Raw genomic sequence first — 19,755 nt, 5'->3', positions numbered from 1 at the left:
CTAAAATTAATAGATAAACAAATCTAAATATTTGTAGTTGTAATGTTAATTTTATGTTAGTGCTGCCAAATGATTAATCACATCCGAAATACATGTTTTCGTTGAATAATATGTGTATTTATGTATGTATAAATGCACACACGTACATGTGTATAATATATATATAAAATATTATAAATATAAGATAAAAAAGATAAATATAAGTACAACATATTTCTCTTAGATATACACTGTATATCTAAGAGAAATATGTTGTACTTATATTTATCTGTTATATAAATTAAATAAATATAATCATGTAAATATTATCTAAATATATACTGTATGTGTGTGTATTTATATATGCATAATAAATACACACACATATATTATGTAATGAAAAACTTTTATTTTGGATGTGATTAATCACGATGAATCATTTGATGGCACTGATTTAAATTTTCTTACAAATAGATTGAATGATTCAATAATAAATCCAGGTTGTTGTTGTTTTTGCAGGCGTTTCAAAGGACACATAGAGCTGTATATTCCACAGAAATATGAAATCCTGAAACATGTCGTGTGTTTACAAAGGGAGGGGTGTGGATTAAAGCTTTATCAACCACAAACACACTGAAGCGCTCACAAAACCTAATCTTTCAGGACTGACCAGCTTTAATGATTCATTTGTTTTCCTAACTACTAACGTTTTCATTAAGTTATGTGTGTTTAGTTTTATTTGACTTTATGAATTAGAATTTATTTTTATAAATAGTCAGAAGTCAGGGTGTGGACGTGATGTATTTTGTTTCGTATTTTGCATGAGTGTCCTGCAGCTTTACAAGCGCTGCATCCAGGACAGGGGCAGAATGATTGCTTTCTTGGGGCATTTTACCCCTGCCGGCTGAGGTCAGAGGTCATTCACAGGATCGGCTGCTTCATGTGCGGCTGAAAGCAGAAAACCCCGTCATGCGCAAGAGGCAAAACTGTGCCATGCATGCTGCCTTCCTGATCAGGTTTGAACCTTTCATATTGTGCATTTTTATACCACATACTAAGACAATTTTGTAAACAATTTAGATGCATTGTAGAAGATCCATGAAGTGCAATTGGCATTTGTCTATTTGTCTATAAAGTATATGTAACAATTGCATATATATATATATATATATATATATATATATATATATATAGACATATTAATAGTTAAATATAAAAAAATGTGCCTAATGATTAATTATTTATTTAAAGTCGTTTTTAATATATTTAGATTTAAATATTTCCAAATAAAAGTGCTTGGATTGGGTTGAATCCACCTTAGAATCCCATTCAGAAGCCCAGAGCTCTTTGATGCCTCCCAAACCCCAGCAGCCGGAGATATAGCGCTGGGATTTGAGGGAAACAAATCGGATGAGATTAAAGTGCGTTTCCCACGGCGCTCCGTGAGACGCTTTCTACGGATCCTTGATCTGTAAATGGAGGAAGACTCTGGATGCGTCCCAAACCATCTTCATTACACTTGCACTTTTTTATAGTTTAGTGTTTTTTAGGTCAAGAATTTGTGATTTAAACCAATACTAAATATTTATCTCAAACTCTTCTGCACCAGGGTTATTATAATCAACTGCAAAAAGATGCTATTTGAAATTGAAAGGAAATTTAACTGGATTATATACTTCTTTTAAAAAACTAGCAACTCTCAATCTCTATAACACTTCCTTTTTTTTTACACATATCTAATTGATATTTTTGCAGTGCACTGTTTGAATGTGATCTTGAATATTGCTGATTGTGTTGTCCTCCGATGTGGCATTAGCTCCTGCATCCTCATGTCAACAATTCCATTAAAACTGATTTGTGCTCCGACATCTGGTCCACGGTGCAAAGTCAGCATGAAAGTCAAACAGCGGGAGAAAGAATTAAAGTGACATAACCAGAGTGAGACAGATGGACATAAATAAATGAGAAATATTTGCCAGATGGTCTGGGGAGCACACATCAGGACCTGACATCTGATAGACGCTGCTAAAAGCGTTGTGTGACTTTAATGACCTCAGGCATATTTCTCATTATCATTTTATATTTGTCTTCTCGTGACAGACTCGGCTCGAGGGAGACGGACCCGGGTCTGAGGACAGCTCAGTTCCACATGGACCTCTGGTCTTACTTCACCCTCCAGAACTGGCTGCTGGACTTCAGCCGGCCTTTAGCCGTGGTATCAATAACGTCAAATAGGCTTTGCACTGTTTTATTAAATAGAGATATATAAATAATCAAAAACTTTATATTTATGCATAATATATGAACAAAAAAACAAAACATCTTTATGCAAAATTGATTGTTTGACAACATCCATGTAAATTAGTTTTTTGTGTAATTGAGATAATAATTATAGTTTTTATTAAACATTCTAATTAGTTTGTATTTCATATTTTTCATTTTTCCTGTTAATTTAAGTTGTCGTTTTTTTTTAATTTATAAATATTTTATATACAGTAATCTAAAATGTGCTATATTTTATTATTTTTATATTAAGTTATTTTATACATCAACCGAAAGTAAATGGAAATGAGAAATGTTGATGAAGTTTAATGTTTTTTCATGATTATTCCAAGTGGCAGTTGTTGTTTTTATTTATCAAAACACAATGAATCAATATTTTAGTTGAGAAAAAGGTTATGAGTTATAATTTATTAAATATAATAAATAATATAATTAATATTTTCATTTTATAGAGATATACAGTATAGAGAGAATTCACTTTTTTACTTGCAGTTAAAGTATTTTAAATGTAATATATGTTGTAGTTTTGTATTTTGTAAGGTCAATTGAAAGCCAGTTAAAAGGTTTTTATTTTTATTTTTTACATTGCATGCATTTGTTAAGCAGTTACACCTACCCTTGTGTATTATTGAGCAGTTTATAATTTTATTTACACTTAACACTTGTGTTAATTCTCTGGCACAAATTATTTTATTTAAGCTGTAAGGCCTAAAATCACTGATGTTTAATTTCTGTGGGCTTCTTTAGCTCTTTTGTCCTTTGGAGTGGTTTCCTTTGAACAAACCCAGTCCCAGTGACTATTTCCACCTACTGTACAACATCACAACACCCTTCCTGCTGCTCAAGGTGAGTTTATTATTATGAAGCAGGTAACACCTATTTCTAGGCTCCACCCCTTTGCAAATCACAATGCACTGGACCAAGATGTATTCCACTTCCAGGATGGATGGCTGATGTTTCTGGCATGGCTGCTTTCGGTAGGGTTGGAGTTGTCATAACGTTTCACCTTGGAGATTGAAAATGTTTCTTTTTTGAGACCCCAGGAGCCCAAATTCAGAGCCAGAACAATAAAACCCACGGAAGAGGTGGGAGTTCAAAGGATGAATCTTTATATTACCACACTGCAGGGAGAGGAAGAGTAGATATAAGTCATGATCTGCAAGATTAACCACAATCTGATGTGATGCGACCACCTCAGAGAAAACCAGTGTTGAGCTGCTGCAAGAGCTCGTGTGTTTTGATTGGTGGATGATGATGATGAGTGGATAAAGACTAGTGCAATCAAATAGTGAGAGAGTGATCTGCTCACCTGGTCCCTTCAAATGATGGGCTCCTCCAGTTTGGCAGTTCAGAGCATGAATCATTTAAGTCAGTTCGTAGCGTGAATCATTTTAATCAGTTCGGGAGTTCGTAGCGGGATCGCGAATCATTTGAGTCAGTTTGGATATCGCGAATCATTTGAGTCAATTTAGGAGTTGGGAGCGTGAATCATTTGAATCAGTTCGGGGGTTCAAAGCGGGTTCGCGAATCATTTGAGTCTGTTCGGGAGCTCGGAGCGGGATCGCGGATCATTTGAGTCAGTTTGGATATCGCGAATCATTTGAGTCAATTTAGGAGTTGGGAGCGTGAATCATTTCAATCAGTTCGGGGGTTCAAAGCGGGTTCGCGAATCATTTAAGTAAGGTTCGGAGTTCGGAGCGGGTTCGCGAATCATTTGAGTCAGTTTCAGAGTTCGGAGCGGGATCGCGAATCTTTTGAATCTGTTCGCGAGCTCGGAGCGGGACCGCGAATCATTTGAGTCAGTTTGGGGATCGCGAATCAATTGAGACAGTGTCGGAGCTCGAAACGCGGGATCGCGAATCATTTGAGTCAGTTTCAGAGTTCGGAGCGGGATCGCGAATCTTTTGAATCTGTTCGCGAGCTCGGAGCGGGACCGCGAATCATTTGAGTCAGTTTGGGGATCGCGAATCATTTGAGTCAGTAGTTTTTGATTCTGAATATATTATTCAGGTGTTTTGTTATTTATTTCAGAAATCCTTGTGATATACAATATTCAGTTTGTGCTGGTCTGACTTAATCAAAATAGTGTTTAAAAATTACTTTCTGTTTTACTTTGTGTTTGTATATAGACCATAATGCATAAAAGCGCAATAATGGGAACATTAAAGAAAGTTCTTTAAAAAAAGTCACTAAAAAGTTACTTTTAACAGTAATGCATGACTTTTTGGTGTAAGTAGTCAACAAAGTAATTGAGTTATTTTTGAATTAAGTAACTAGTAACTTTTACCTGTTACTAGTTCTTAGTAACTAGCACAACACTGGGTTGGACCCTTTGTCAGGTTTGACGTTTTATTATAACGCTCGCAGAGCAAAACAAGGAGGGAATATTTATGATGTCGCTGGAATGATGTATCACCCCAAACCTGTGGGAAATGAACAACTCTCCGAGGAAATATATGAGGTTTCTGCAGCTCTTTGTCTTCTTGGATGAACTGAAGATTTCTCTGCGAAAGAACAATGCATGCATGCATCCAGAAATATGTGATGAAATGCTTTTGCAGTTTTGCAGGAAAAGATTATGGAAATGTTTATAATAAAAGTCCAGATCTGAATCAAATGATTCACCAGCTTGCATCCAATTCCCAATCTGAATTAAATGATTTACTATACTATACATCTGAATCAAATGATTCGGAGCACTATGAAACAGTGAGTCATTTTGTGACACAGTTGTAGCATCCCTTTTTCTTCATTTTGGTGTTTATTGTCTCATGCAATGTTTTGTTCCAGCTCATAGAGCGAAGCCCGAAGACGCTGCCTCGCTCTGCGGTCTACCTGTGCATCATCACGTTTGTGATGGGCTCCAGCATGCACCTGGTGGGAGAGTCCATCAACCATCGGCTCCTGCTCAGTGGATACCAGCTGCACCTGAGCGTCAGAGAAAACCCCATCATCAAGAGCCTCACTCCACACACTCTGGTTTAGTCTAGCCCTGCTTATACTTAAGATTTAAGATATTGTCAGTTTTCATTGTAATTTTAGTTTAAGGTTTAGAAAAGTAAATTTGTGGTTTTGAATTTTTTTTTTTTTTTTACTTGATTTAAAATATTTTATGTAGCTTTATTTTTTATTTCAGTTACAGTCATTTTCATTTCTTGTTTTTAAGTTTTTCAACTAATATATATATAAAAATGTTAGCCTGAATGCACTGTAAGTCACTTTGGATAAAAGTGTCTGCTAAATGCATAAATTTAATTTGTAATTTTAATTTTAATTATATATATAATTTATGTATGCATGTATGTATATATGTATATAAACATTTTTCAGCCTTATATTAGTTAGCTATTAAAGTTAGTTCATCAGAGTTACTATATTAAACGTAAAATATACTAAATATACTATACATACAATTTTTAAAAAAAATACTGAAATAAAATTATTTCTCATTTTTATTTATTTTTAACTTAATGTATTAAAATAACAAGAACTGAAATAAAAGTTATATAGACATTTTAAAAACAATTAAGAAAAATGGCACGCACACAAAAATTACTTAAACTAAGTTATGAAAATATGTATGAAATTTAAAATAATAATAAAGTATGTATTATAATAGTATCTCAATTATACTAAAATACTGAAAGATTTCATATGGGGAAAAAATATTTTAATATTTTTATAATCTAATTATCAATAATGACAGCTTTGTTTTGTGGTGTGCAAACAACATTTAGTGACTGTGTAAATCAAATTTCTGTGTGTTTTCTGTCAGATTGACTCGTTTGAGTTGTTGCAGTATTATGATGAAAGTCTGGGTCATTGCATGTGGTAAGCTGACATTCAGCATTTTAATGTTTTTGAATATTAATTATTTTGTACAAAACGTTCTGTTTCAGCACAAGGTGTCTAAAAATCACTGTGTTTGTCATCTCTCTTCAGGTATGTTCCTCTGTTTCTCGTCCTGTTCCTGTATTTCACTGGCTGTTTCACTATTGTCAAAGCAGAGCAGACGATGCCCATCTCCGCTTGGCTTCTGCTGGGTCCTAGTGGCCTTTACTACTGGTCAGTTTATCAGTGTCTGAACAGCGTGTGTTTGGTGTGTTGTGCTGCAGGAATGAGCTCCAGTGTCACATGTTAATTTTGTTTACATCAGTGTGCCATCTGACACATGCTTTTCATTTCCTTTCATTGTCTGTTTTCTGACTGATGACTCACTTGTCACACAATTTCTGAAACCTGGCACTCAAAGGCCAGAAGCACACACCAGATCTACAGAACACAACACACAGTTCTCTATGTAACACACAGAGAGCTCACAGGAATTAATATGCCAAAGGTGTTTGTGATATTTTGAATGCTTCATTTTGCAAGAAACATGAGGCATTTTGTTATTTCATGTGTGCAATTCTTGGATTTATGTGTAGAGTAAAAAAAAAAAAAAAACAGGCAACGTTTGAAAACCGAGAGTGCTCTCAGAATTTTAGCGAATAATTCTAAATAGAATGTTCGTTCAAAGTTTTCTGGTCTTTACATTCTTGAAACGTTAGCACAAAAACACTTTATTTTTTAGTTGAGCAGGAGCTAAAATGTATGAATTGCTCTCTACTCTTCACAGGTATCTCGTGACAGAAGGACAGTTCTTCATCCCGTTCATTTTCACTTTCTTTGCCATGATGGCTACAGTCGTGCACCAGAAGCGCAAAGGTTTTCTGCCGGACGGTAACGGACTCTTCCTGCTTTACAGCTTTTCTCTGTCTCTTGTGTTAATGAGTGTCTGGGTCGCCTGTCTGTGGAACGACAAGGTGTTACGCAGGAAATATCCAGGAGTGATGTATATACCAGAGCCGTGGGCCATTTACACACTGCACCTCAGAGAAAAACAGACTGACCCTTCACTCCACGACACAGTCCAAGACACTCACTGCAGATCAGTGTGACTTGCACTCTTCATTTATATGCCTCTTGTAATAAAATGAGGAAAAGTAACTGTCATGTTGCACCTTCAGAAATGGACTTCCTATGATTTTCTGCAAAAGAATTGTGTGTGGTTTGTGTTTAGATGAGTGAAAAGAGTTTATTTCCATCAGCCCAAGGCGTTCAAGTTCTATTCTAATCTAGATTTTTAAGATGTTATTTTATTTTATTTCATTTTAAGACAAAACAGCATTTCTAAAAAGTGTTGTTAAGATGCAAACATCTTTCATTTTTGATTTGTTGAAGGACTTCTTGAAGAAACAAACAATGTATGTTCTACCTCAACGTGTGAAGATTTTCCCCGTGTAAAATAATGACTTTTATGAAGGTAAAATTTCAAGTGGTTTATAATATTTTATTTTTTATAAATATATATATTCTTATTTATGAAGTGATAAAAAGAGAAATCAAAAATACCCTCTGTAAAACCCGGAAATATATGCTAATTAGTACATATCTAATAAAGTTAAAAAAAAAACTTATCAGAAAACTTGTAAACAACTGTCTGTACTAATCGACTGCACTAATCGAAAAGTGTTATTTATTAATTTGTTGATTTTACCCCATTCATCTGTGACGTCTTTCTTTAAAATATATTTTGTTTAGTAATTATGTATTTAAATTAAGTCAATCAAATAAAAACTACATTATATTTAAGAAAGTATTAGTTTAAAATAAACACGATGTGTAGTCTGCTGTCATGGGTAAAATGGACAATGCTTCGTCAGGCATTTTAGCTCTATATTAATAATTCCACTTGTATTTTATTTTTATTTATTTTTTTAGTTTTGGCATAAAAATGTTTTTTGAGGATAACGTCGAAGTCAATGGAGTTTCGTCTTTCTACTGTTAGCGCCCCCTTCAGGAACTAAAGCTAGTCTCATTACAAACAGCTGAGGAGATCTGTGACCGGACATGGTCAGTGTAGCTTCTGTCCTCTGCGTATTATTTCCACAAATACATTTCACTTTATGTATACTTATGTCATTGCAGGCGAAATTCCTCAGTCAAGATCAAATCAACGGTAAGCAGCTCTCAAGATCATGCTAAACTTTACATACTTAGACACTGTGATTGTTTTTAATCGGATTAGATAGATAAATTCAGATTTATATCTTTAACACAAGCCAAAAATACTGTTTAATGCAGAGATTGAGCCACTTTTAGCCAACCTGAACACCTATTAGCTACAGCTTTCATGAAATGGTTAATAGACCATCATTACTGTGAACAATCAAATGTGATTATAGCCTTTATATGAATGAAGCTTCATGACCTTTACATGTTGTTATAGGCATAATAGGCGATTATACATATACATATATATATATATATATATATATATATATATATATATATATATATATATATATAATCATTATAATGCACTGAAGCCATTCAGTATTTCATTCTTTCAGTAGAAACAAAGTGTCTTTTGTTGGCGGTCATTGGACTTGAACTGACCGACTACAGCAGGACACACACATGCAGATCCTCTGATGCAGAAACAGAGCGAGGGCTGGACATTGAGCTCAGATGTGTACTAAACATGGGAATAAATGCAAGACAGAGGATGCACAGTTTACAGAAAACCATACACCGCAGAAATGCAAGGAAATCTTGAACGTGTCCCGTTGTCTGGCGTTGATTCCTTCGTCCACCTGCTGTTGTTGATAATGCTGTAATCTTGATTCGCTGCTAAACAGATTGTCTCAGTTTATGCCAGAACAGATCCTTCATTTGGGATTAAAGAGACACTTTGTCAAACTGTATCCAACCCTTATCAAGCATTTCGATCTGTATTTTCTATGCATGAAAATAAAGAAGTGTACTTTAAGGTTTCAAATGTTTGCATGCTAGACGTTCTGTGTGTAGTAATCCGTTTTTGTCTTCTTTAAGAGTATAAGGAGTGTTTTTCGCTGTATGACCAGAAGCGCAGGGGTAAAGTGAAGGCACAGGATCTGCTGACGGTCATGAGATCTCTGGGCTGCTGTCCGACCCTGCAAGAGCTCGACAGACACTTGCTGACCCATAACATCGGTATAGTATATACATACACTTATTAATTTCAGTAAAATGGCTTGTGAGCTACAAAAAACACTGAACATCTCCCCTTCTGCTCTCCACCTGTCAATCAAAAGGATAGCCCCGCCCAAAACTCGCTCTAGAGTGCAAATGTTCCCGCCCACTTTTTAAGCGACCTGAAGTTTTTAAATATAAACTATTGATTTAAATATGTTGATTATGTTTATAGAAATTATATATTTAGCACACATATAGACAAATATTACATTGTTAGTGGGTGGAGCTTTTTTGGCTTGAATTCATGCTGTTGAATGCAAATATTTTTTAAATAAGTTAAAATATCGCAGGCTGATGGCTGTAACAGAATCGTCTACCACTGATTCACAACTTCCTAGCTCACAATAGGTCTTTATTTAAGGTTTAGTTCAATAAATTGTTGCAAAGTCCATCGATTATTATGTTGTCTTTGCAACATTGGCACTGTTATTTTCCATGTTTAACACTGCTGTTTTGCTCTTTTATTAATACACAGCTGCTTTGAAACAATCCTTATTGTATAAAGTGCTATAACAAATACAGTTACTGTTTAAAAATATATATATATTGTTAAGTTATTGTTAAAAATCGACTCCCCTATGGAAATGATGAAAGGGCTTTTAGTTCTGTATTGGTTAAATTAAAGCAGCTCGGTGACTCTGAACATTAAACACAGATACTGGAAGTATTTGAAGATCAAAACAAATGACTCCATGTTAAGATATCGTATGCATGTCCTCCTAAACCTCAGTTAAATAAACTTGAAATCTGAAGGAGTGCATGGATGAAACTCAACAATAACAACCGCAAACCTTAGTTCCCCGTGACACTGCTTTATAAAGTCACCTAGAGGAACAACAGAGCACCGAAAGTCCCACGCTACACGCTCACAATGATTTTAATTGAAGGAAGTGTCATTTGAACTGACACCATACGTGGTGCCGCTGATCAAACCAAGCCCTGCTTGACAAATGTGATGCAATGTACTAAATATAAACCCTCCGCAATGAATATCACTCTCAGCCTGTCAGACGTGATCAAACCGCTTCTGTATCTGAAGCTTTTGGCACAGTGCTTTGACTCTGCCTGTCCCAGATAAGAGCGGCGAGTTGGACTTCTCCACGTTTCTCAGCGTGATGCATGCACAGATCCAGCAGGAGAAGCCACGGGACGAGATCCTGCGAGCCGTGAGGTTCATGGACACGAGCAAACGAGGCTTTATCACAGCGTCAGAGCTCAGGGCCAGACTGACAGGCTTCGGAGAGCCACTCACGGATCAGGAAGGTAAATCTGATTCAGACAAAGGCCACAGAGGGGATAGAACTACATTACCCACGATGCATTGCACACAGTGTTGCAAAGGCTACTTTGGAAAAGTAATAGATTACAGATTACAAGTTACCCTATTGAATTTGTAATATGTAATGTAACTATTTCAGTTTCTTAAAAATATTGTAGCTGATTGCATTTGATGACTTTTTTAAATTTAACAACTGTTAATCATTTTCAAACGTAAAGCAGGCAGGGTTAACCTTACAGTAGTCAATGCTAGCATTAGCTTTAAATTAAATTAAACTAAAAGAAAACAGAAAATATAACTAAAAGCTGTTTCAAAATATTCATAAAAACAGTAATAGTAGAAAAACAACACTAAAATAACACTATTATAATATCTTGTAAAATAGGATATGGCTAATTATTTAAGATAACTCCATAATTATTTAAATATACCTTAATTTGCGTACCTTAAATTCCATACAGAAAATAAATCTGAAGATTTATTTAAGTTTTCAGTGTTGAGTTAAAGGATTTTTTGATAATTTTTTTCCATAACAGACAAGAGAGAGAAAAAAAAAAAATCACCACCTTTTTCCTTTTTTTTTTTTTTTAAATAAAATGCTATATAGTCTAATGTGAATGATGTATGAACCGATTCCTTGATTAAAAAGTCTTCAGAATATAGATAAATAATAAAACCGTAAATGCTGGTGTATGCAAGTGCTGCTGAAGTGTGGAGAAACAAGCTCATTTTATTAAAAAAGGCATTAAATAAATATGTATTGTAAACAAAATCCATAGATGCAAATAGATACATTTCAATAAAACTGTAACCATTAAAATCACAAATCTATAAAATTGTACATGTGGTGAATGTAAGTGTTACTGAAGTGAAGAAACAATCTCAGAGTCATTGAAATCTAAATCTGCAAACACGTGAAGATGTTTTCTTTCCACTAGTCTGAAATAAGACGTATTATGAAAATAAAATATAGCCTCAAATCTCTAAAAGTAACCCTGGAGCACTATATTTGTAGCAAGAGCCAACAATACATTGCATTGATCAAAATTATAAATATTACTTTTATGGCAAAAATCATTAGGATATTAAGTAAAGCTCATGTTCCATGAAGATATTTTGTAAATATATCAAAATTATTAATAATATGCATTGCTAAGAACTTCATTTGAACAACTTTAAAGATGATTTTCTCAATATTTAGATTTTTTTTTTTTTTTTTTGAACCCTAAGATTCCAGATTTTCTAATATTGGCCCTTATTTTGTGCTCTAGGATCACAAATAAACGGGTTCATGATAACACAAGTTTAAAATGCCAACTTTACATGTCAATGCAGCATGTTAAAAACATCTGCAGTCCAGATACAATCGAGAACATAGCAGCATAAAACTTCATTATTGTTCTATCTTGCTCATTCCTAATTATATTGTTAAAGTATAAATTTAGTGAAATAATGCTGTGTGTTTGTGTCACAGTGGACGAGCTGCTGAGTGAAGCCGTCGTGACCGATGACGGCCAAATTAACGACGAGGGTTTTGAGAAAATGGTGACATTTCTGACCAGCTGATGCTGCGATTAAACAAGAGGCAGAAAGTCATTAAAGCTGAAAACCACAGATATCACAGAAAAATGAAATAACTACACCAGCATGACCATGTTAAACAGACTGCTTCAATCATTCACTAACAACCGTGGGATTGTTTTCAGTCACCAGATGTGCCACTTTTCCACCTAAAGGTTAATAGTTGGCTTTCCTGAACTTTCAAACTGTTTATGTATAGAGTCTAAAGTAGTAAAGATTTCAGTTTGTTTAAAATTGGGATCATAGTGCCCTCTTGTGTTTATAGAGAGAATATTATTGTATATGGCATGAATCACATTTCTCAGAAATAAATGTTGAAATGTGAACATAATAAATGTGAAGGTGGATGCCCACTGCTCCTCTCTCTCTCTCTGTGTGTGTGTGTGTGTGTGTGTGTGTGTGTGTGTGTGTGTAAAAACATGTTTGAACAATTTATTATAACCTATAAAAGCAAGGACTGAAGGCAAACTCTTGTTTTGTGAACCAACCCGTCTTGGCATCCCAGAGCTCATAAATGTCCCCGTTGCTGTCGTGTTATTGTTTGCATGGGTTTATGTGTCTGTGTAGAGATAATAAACTGAAGTAAAGCACTCCCTAAACCACAGACCTGCTGTCAAATGTTAATTAGATGGAATAACAGTAAAACGTAACTTTGTAACTAATTGTGCTTATGAAGAAAAAAAAAAAACATTGCTATGATAAGACTTTTATTATGCCCTTCAAATGGACAACATAGTAACACTGTTTACATTCATTTCCGTTCGGACCCTCACCTTCACATGGTTGAGGTCACTGACACAGCTTTATTACACTTCAGATGAGCAACACATTTTAATTATTTCAGAATTCCAGCCAGTCGATTCAAACAACCAAAAGCAGGTCGAAACCAGCTTGGATTAATGTAGCAATTTAAAATCTGGTGCATTTACAGTATGTGCTTTCATAAAAATCATTTAAATCATAAGAGTATTTTTTTTACTCCAAATTTGAAAAGATGGGGTTGGTCAAAGCATTTTAAAATAGCTCAAAAATATATAAATAAATCTTAGTATTAGCTGTGTGTGTAGCTTGTGTGTGTTTATTTTTTTTTATGCAATGCAGCAATAATATTTTACTCCAAATGTGTTTAGGAGTTAAAAAAAAAAAATCAGGATGGCTACATATTTCTAATAAATAATGAATGATAAGATATAATAGCAACTATAGTCGTATTACATCATAATATGTTTATATTTATTTCAATCATTATATGCATAAACAATTATTGTCAAATCTTGTCTTGTACTTTTTTTAAAGCAGCATTATTTCCTCCAAACATGATTAAAAGTGAAAACTAGTTGAAAAAAAAAATGCATTGCAGCTTAAGCCTATTTTATATGAGATAAATCGATACTCTGTACATCCGGGTCTGCTTCACCGCGCACGTTTACACGGAATAAAAACATTAGATTCAGGAACGTGGACAGAAGCGATAAAAAAGCTCGCAGCGGACGCACGGTTTGCATGAGACGATTTGGCACGAACGTTTAAGGATGCAACATCTTGAAACATCACTTGAAAGAATTAAAAAAGCGTCGAACGACATCCTTGTAGACGAGTTTGCAGAAAGTCCTCCAGTACTGTAACTCAAGTCAACAGCGCGCGTCTATCTCTTCACCGCGCAGTCCGTGGACGGTAACGCGTCCGTTTGCCCGTTCACCACCGACAGTCGGTACTCCTCGGTCTCCATCACGTTCAGAGGAATCGCCACGTGGCTGTCGTCGTGCTCCTTCGCGGTTCCCGAGAACGGGCGGATCTGACAGCTGTTGGCGATCGCGGGCGACGAAATCCTCCAGAAGAAGTCCTTGAGCATTTTCCTAAACTCCCTGCGCATGAGGCAATACAAGACCGGGTTCAAGCAGCTGTTCGAGTGCGCCAGGCAAATGGTGACCGGGAACACGTACGTGTGGAGCGTGTAGTAGACTTTATCCCAGTGGATCACGTTAAACTTGACCAGGACTCCCCAGAAGGTTATGGCGTGGTTGGGCAGCCAGCAAATGAAGAAGGACAGGACCACGATCGTGACGGACTTGGTGACTCTGGACCTGCGCTTGGGGAGGTTGTTGTTCATGCTCCGCAGGCGAATGAGGCGCAGGAGGAGAAGGTAACACACGACTGTGATGAGCATCGGGAACACGAACGCCACCAGGATCTTCTGCAGGTGATAGAGCGCGTGCCAGTGCTGGCCGTTGGGGAAACGCAGGAGGCACAGCTTGACGCCGTTAATCGATCTCACCGTGGAGAAGATCGCCGTGGGGACCGTCGCGACGGTGGCGAGGAGCCACAGGAGCGCGCTCACCAGCTTCACAGAGCAGCGCTTGTTGCGCGTGCGGTCCTTGAGCGCGGACGCGACAGACCAGTAGCGCGTCACGCTCATCGCGGTGAGGAAGAAGACGCTCGCGTACACGTTCATCACGGTCACCGTGACCACCACCTTGCACATGACGTGTCCAAACGGCCAGGTGAAGTCCAGCGCCGTGTCCACGGCCCAGAAGGGCAGCGTGAGGACGAACTGGAAGTCCGTGACCGCCAGGTTCATGATGAAGTAGTTAATCGTGGACTTCTTCCTCCCCTGCCGGACTTTCATGAGGAAGAAGACCAGCAGGTTGCCCACCAGACCCACCGCGCACACCACCGAGTACACGATGGAGATCATGACGCGCAGCCCCAGCGTGCCGTCCGCGGGCAGGTTGATGTCCTCCGTGTTGCTGAAGCGGCTGAGCTCGGTGCCGTTCGCGGAGCTCTGGTTCTGGAGGTCCGCCATCCGGTCCAGCCAAAGCTCTGCGTCTGGTGTCCGGTGCAGCCCGGGTCTGTGGAGGGCTTGCATCCCCTTGCTGACTCGCGGGGGGTGCTCTAGGAGAGCGAGTGAGTGCGCGTTTCTTCCAGACACAGCGATGAGGAGCGAGACTCCCGCGCCATGACGGTGCCCCCGTCGACGGATGCTGATGCTGGAGCGGGCGCGTGCGCGGGGCTTTATGAAACCTGTGCCGCGCACGGGGGCGGAGTCACGAGCACCCGCTCCTCCCTCTCGACCAGGTTTGACTCGCTTTACATTACTCTTGCCTTGTCCAGTAAGCTACCCTTGGGCACTTGAGAGCGCGTGCGCAACACTGTCTCAGGTCTAAAAAACGGTGCCCTTAAAGCGCACTCAAGCCACACAAACCCCTTGTCCACTTGACTACTTGTATGATGTGGCCCAAGTGTCCAAGGGAGGATGAGGACATCAAGTATCTGTAGAACTTCTCATTACCCGATGGGACACAATTACAGTGTTGTAAAAATGCAAGTGTTTACATAGCTTTATTTTCATTTTACATAGTTGCGTTTTAAAATCAACACGTCTGTTCAGTAGTCAATATGAAATATGATTAATTTGAGGTGCTTCTGATTAAGCTATGAAAAGCAGATGTAAATGTTGGACAAAATAAATATCACCATTACTCATCTTTGAACCAATACAATGTGCAACACTTAGTTTTTCTACCAAATGATATGTAATAATATATCATTATTATATTAATATTTAACTTACATTGAAAAGGTTTGCATTCCCTCTCACAAGATCACACGCAAACATAATGCGTCCAAAACATAATGCATGATATATATAATCATATTAGCCACACCCACAGCATTTGAAAGACCATAAACAATTGTAAAAAAAAAAAAAAAAGAATAAATAAATAGGAAATTGATTGTGAAATAAATCCAGAAAAAGGTTTAGGCATTCATTTTTGCACAATAATATATCCAATTATATCTATCACACCTCAAAGCATGCACCACAGAATGATGGAGGACCAAAACAGAGGGGATAAAGTATATGTGCTCTACAGTGAATGAAAAATGAATGTGTGGGTCTCTGGGGGACATTAGAGAGAGCGCTGAAGTAAGGTGTTTTAACTATTTAGATGCATTAAAGCTTGAATTTCAAATCTGTGCTCGAAAGTATACCTCTGAAACCGAACAAACCCGCAGTCAAAGACGTTGACCTTCGCAGACCTGACAGACAGTCGTCTGTGTGATCATTAAACTGAAGCACTCACATGGAGGAGACATTATAAAAGTTTATTCTTTAAACTAGATTCCTTTTCCTTGTGTGAACGTGTCAAAGTCTAAAGAAGAGCTGCTAATGAATTCATGTTTCCTTTAGTACACAGCAGAGGCGGGACCAAATGCTTGAGTCACGGTTCTTGGCATTGCATCAGAAACCGAATATTGATTTATGTGATGCACATACACTAGCGGTCAAAAGTTTGGGGTCACTAAGGTTTATCCAGCAAGGACGCATTAAACTGATCACAATGTGACAATGATCTCTAAGGAAATTAATCTGGGTACACTAGATTTCTGTTTCAAATAAATGCTGTTCATTTCAACTTCCTACTCAGCAAAAAAAAAGAAAAAAAATTCTGAAAAATGTAATATGTCATGATTTCCGCAAAAATATGAAGCAGCCCAACTTTTTTCGACATTGTATGAATTCTGTTTTAAAAGTTCAACCAAAAATGAAAAATGTACTCATCCTCATGCCATCCAAGATGTAGATGAGTTTGATTTTTCATCAGATTTGGAGAAAAGTAGCATTCCATCACTTGCTCACCAATGGAAGTGAATGGGTGCCGTCAGAACGAGAGTCCAAACAGCTGATAAAAACATCACGATGATCCACAGTCCATCAGTTGATGTCTTGTGAAGCCAAAAGCTGCGTGTTTGTAAGAAACAAATCCATCGTTAAGACGTTTTCTCATCGTTGCAGATTTCTCTCCTGTTTCAAGACAAGGAAGCACTGTTATGGATTATGAAGTTGTATTTGTGACTTTAATTGTTGGACTGGAGTGCTGTGGATTACTTGTGGATTATTGTGATGTTTCTATCGGCTGTTTCGACTCTCATTCTGACGGCACCCATTCACATCCATTGGGGAGCAAGTGATGGAATGCTACATGTAATAACATTTGAGTTGAGCTTGAGTCTCTTTTAAATAGGCCACTTGTAAGGTTTTTCAATACGGATACAATCTTAGATTAGACATTTGGATCGAGTCATTGCAAAACCATTTGATGTTTAACTTTTGGCCATTCACGTAAATGTCAGTATGTGGGATGTTCATGGTCACCGGCGTAAGGAACTGGTTAAGATCTTAAGATGTCCTCGACTCAACCAGAACATATTGAACGCATGAGAACACACACATTCTTCTTTTGTGTCACAGCTGAACAATACAATAAAAAGACTGGACACAAACAGAGAGACATCTACAAGCAGAGAGTAAATCAATCTTGAAGTATCGATTCTCACATAACAATGTCCAAGCAAAGTGTAGTAGTTTATACTGAGCATGTGCAATATAGCGCTTGCAGTCCATAGGTGTTCAGATGAGAAAAAGCTCACTTTATGTCTATGCTTTAGTGTTTTTTATGATAAAGTTACATGGTAATAATAAGTGCAAATGGAAAGTTTTCTTATTTTTAGTATTTTAATCTCTCGGGTCTGTAGTAATCAGTATTTTAACAGATAAGAGACATACTTCTTTACCTTTCCACTGGCTCATTGATAAGCCACAGTTTATAGAAATAAAATAATTACTGTTATCTGTCTGCAGCTCCTCTGTCAGAAAATAAACAGCTATATATGAAAGCAGAAACATTAGTGATATATCTGATCATTTTCTGTATTTGGGTTGGCTGTGCTTTGTTGATTTGTTGGCTATTAAAAGATTGCTGCTGGTTCAAAACAACCTAGAATAACATTTTAGAGAAGATAAGTGTTTTGATGAAAATATGTGATGCTTTTAAACCCTCCGTCATGTTGTGTCCAATTCCAAAGACTGCAAGATGACAAGATTAGTAACTAGCATGTTAAGATTTTTTGATTTATTTTATTTTTATTTTTATAAAGGATTAGTAAAAAGTGCATCATCTTTAAAGGGGGGGTGAAATGCTATTTCATGCATACTGAGTTTTTTACACTGTTAAAGAGTTGGATTCCCATGCTAAACATGGACAAAGTTTCAAAAATTAAGTTGTATGTTTGAAGGAGTATTTCTGTTCCAAAAATACTCCTTCCGGTTTGTCACAAGTTTGGGAAAGTTTTTTTCGAGTATGGCTCTGTGTGACGTTAGATGGAGCGGAATTTCCTTATATGGGTCCTGAGGCACTTCTGCCGGAAGAGAGCGCGCTCCCGTATAGCAGAGCACTGAGAGCACAACAGACTTCACTGATCACAGCGAGAGCGTCGCCAAATGTCACAAAACAAGTGTGTTTTTGGTTGCGAGGGCAAGACAACCCTGCACAGATTACCAAAAGAGAAACAGCATTAAGGGACCAGTGGATGGAGTTTATTTTTACAGAGCATCGACGGAGTTGTGCAAGTGTTTGTGTTTGTTCCCTGCATTTCGAAGATGCTTGTTTTACAAACAAGGCCCAGTTTGACGACGGATTTGCGTATCGTTTATTTCTTAAGGATAATGCAGTCCCAAGGAAAAAGGGTCACGATCGTGTGTTGGAACCGCAGGCGGTGAGTAAAACTGCTTCAAATATCTCTGTGTTGTTAACTTAGCTATCGGCGCGTGAGCACATCAAGTAAACAGCTTAAAAAAAAAAAAGACGACAAAGTGGAACTTAGTCATTTTCCAAAACCGCTAAGCAAATATATACAGTTTCAGTACATACCACATAGAGACTGATTGCTGATGCTGCTCTTGTTAAATTTCAGCCTCTGGATCTGATTCTGGATCATAAATAAACGGCTGAATCTGACTGTTAGCCATGGTTTGTTTTGGATGATGGTTTTTCCCTCACGGTAATGTCACAGCTTCCAAACGCTCTCAACACAAAAGCTACTGGCGCTCGTGATTCTTTAGCTCCGCCCACATGTCACGCCTCCAGCCGGTTGTGTTTTTCCGGGAAAAATCGTACAGACTATCTTTCTCTTATGAATATAATAAAACTAAAGACTTTTTGGAGTTATGAAGGATGCAGTACTACTCTATAGGTACTCAAGATTAACAGGATATTGAGTGGAAACGAGCATTTCACCCCCCCTTTAAATCTGGATGAAAATCTGGCCAAAAAACATGAGAAGCAATTTATATAATTTATATATAATTAAAATGAGAAGCTATATACATATATATATATATATATATATATATATATATATATATATATATATATAAAATATCTCATTTTTATATAATATAACAAATGGTAAATTATCATTTTTAATTGTATAAAAATAAAAAAAAATGTTTTTTTATTTTTTATATATAGCCTATTAATTATTTTTTTGCATTTCTAAGTGTAATTTTTTTTTAAATATTTAAATATATATTTAAAATATAGAATGTTATTTTGCATATTTGTAAAATTTATATTTTCTTTGCAATTTAAAAAAAATATACATTAATCTGAATTTATTATGGAAAACTAAAAGGCTGTGAAGTTTTAGTCATTGTAATTGAGTTGCTATAATTTAACATAAAAACATACAATACAACAATCCCTGTTTTAGGTTCCTGTCATGGTCCTGTC

General features: G+C 36.8%; 3 protein-coding genes across 4 annotated transcripts; 2 read left to right on the top strand and 1 right to left on the bottom strand.

Moving 5' to 3' along the window:
* Nucleotides 1-474: 474 nt before the first annotated feature.
* Nucleotides 475-7,667, top strand: cln6b (CLN6 transmembrane ER protein b). 2 transcript variants are annotated; one of them, XM_026202101.1, is made up of 7 exons: nucleotides 475-995; nucleotides 2,080-2,194; nucleotides 3,010-3,108; nucleotides 5,053-5,241; nucleotides 6,038-6,093; nucleotides 6,205-6,327; nucleotides 6,881-7,667. In XM_026202101.1, the coding sequence occupies exons 1-7, from the start codon at nucleotides 949-951 to the stop codon at nucleotides 7,200-7,202; spliced, it is 951 nt and encodes a 316-aa protein (XP_026057886.1). In that variant the 5' UTR covers nucleotides 475-948; the 3' UTR covers nucleotides 7,203-7,667. The 2 variants fall into 2 exon arrangements, with proteins under 2 accessions (XP_026057886.1, XP_026057885.1); XM_026202100.1 differs by lacking the exon at nucleotides 475-995 and having other exon boundaries at nucleotides 1,827-2,194.
* A 424-nt stretch (nucleotides 7,668-8,091) lies between these two features.
* On the top strand, nucleotides 8,092-12,558 carry calml4b (calmodulin-like 4b). Its single transcript, XM_026202106.1, has 5 exons — nucleotides 8,092-8,157; nucleotides 8,233-8,263; nucleotides 9,139-9,279; nucleotides 10,396-10,584; nucleotides 12,075-12,558. Exons 1-5 carry the CDS (start codon nucleotides 8,155-8,157, stop codon nucleotides 12,164-12,166), a joined length of 456 nt encoding a protein of 151 aa, XP_026057891.1. The 5' UTR covers nucleotides 8,092-8,154; the 3' UTR covers nucleotides 12,167-12,558.
* Nucleotides 12,559-12,883: 325 nt separating this feature from the next.
* rxfp3.3b (relaxin family peptide receptor 3.3b) lies at nucleotides 12,884-15,689 on the bottom strand. Its single transcript, XM_026202092.1, has one exon. The coding sequence runs from the start codon at nucleotides 15,045-15,047 to the stop codon at nucleotides 13,827-13,829; it is 1,221 nt and encodes a 406-aa protein (XP_026057877.1). The 5' UTR covers nucleotides 15,048-15,689; the 3' UTR covers nucleotides 12,884-13,826.
* Nucleotides 15,690-19,755: the final 4,066 nt, after the last annotated feature.

This window comes from Carassius auratus, chromosome 25 (assembly GCF_003368295.1).
Source record: "Carassius auratus strain Wakin chromosome 25, ASM336829v1, whole genome shotgun sequence".
Lineage (NCBI taxonomy): Eukaryota > Metazoa > Chordata > Actinopteri > Cypriniformes > Cyprinidae > Carassius > Carassius auratus.
The sequence above is the reverse complement of the archived record's forward strand: the minus strand, read 5'-3'. Positions and strand labels throughout refer to the sequence as shown.

Coding starts and splice junctions, on each gene's coding strand:
- calml4b (XM_026202106.1), top strand. Junction 8,264..9,138: donor CAGTCAAGATCAAATCAACG/GTAAGCAGCTCT, acceptor GTCTTCTTTAAG/AGTATAAGGAGTGTTTTTCG. Junction 10,585..12,074: donor GCCACTCACGGATCAGGAAG/GTAAATCTGATT, acceptor TTTGTGTCACAG/TGGACGAGCTGCTGAGTGAA.
- rxfp3.3b (XM_026202092.1), bottom strand. CDS start 15,047: ATGCAAGCCCTCCACAGACCCGGGCTGCACCGGACACCAGACGCAGAG.
- cln6b (XM_026202100.1), top strand. CDS start 2,027: ATGACCTCAGGCATATTTCTCATTATCATTTTATATTTGTCTTCTCGT. Junction 2,195..3,009: donor TCAGCCGGCCTTTAGCCGTG/GTATCAATAACG, acceptor GGGCTTCTTTAG/CTCTTTTGTCCTTTGGAGTG. Junction 6,328..6,880: donor CCTAGTGGCCTTTACTACTG/GTCAGTTTATCA, acceptor TACTCTTCACAG/GTATCTCGTGACAGAAGGAC.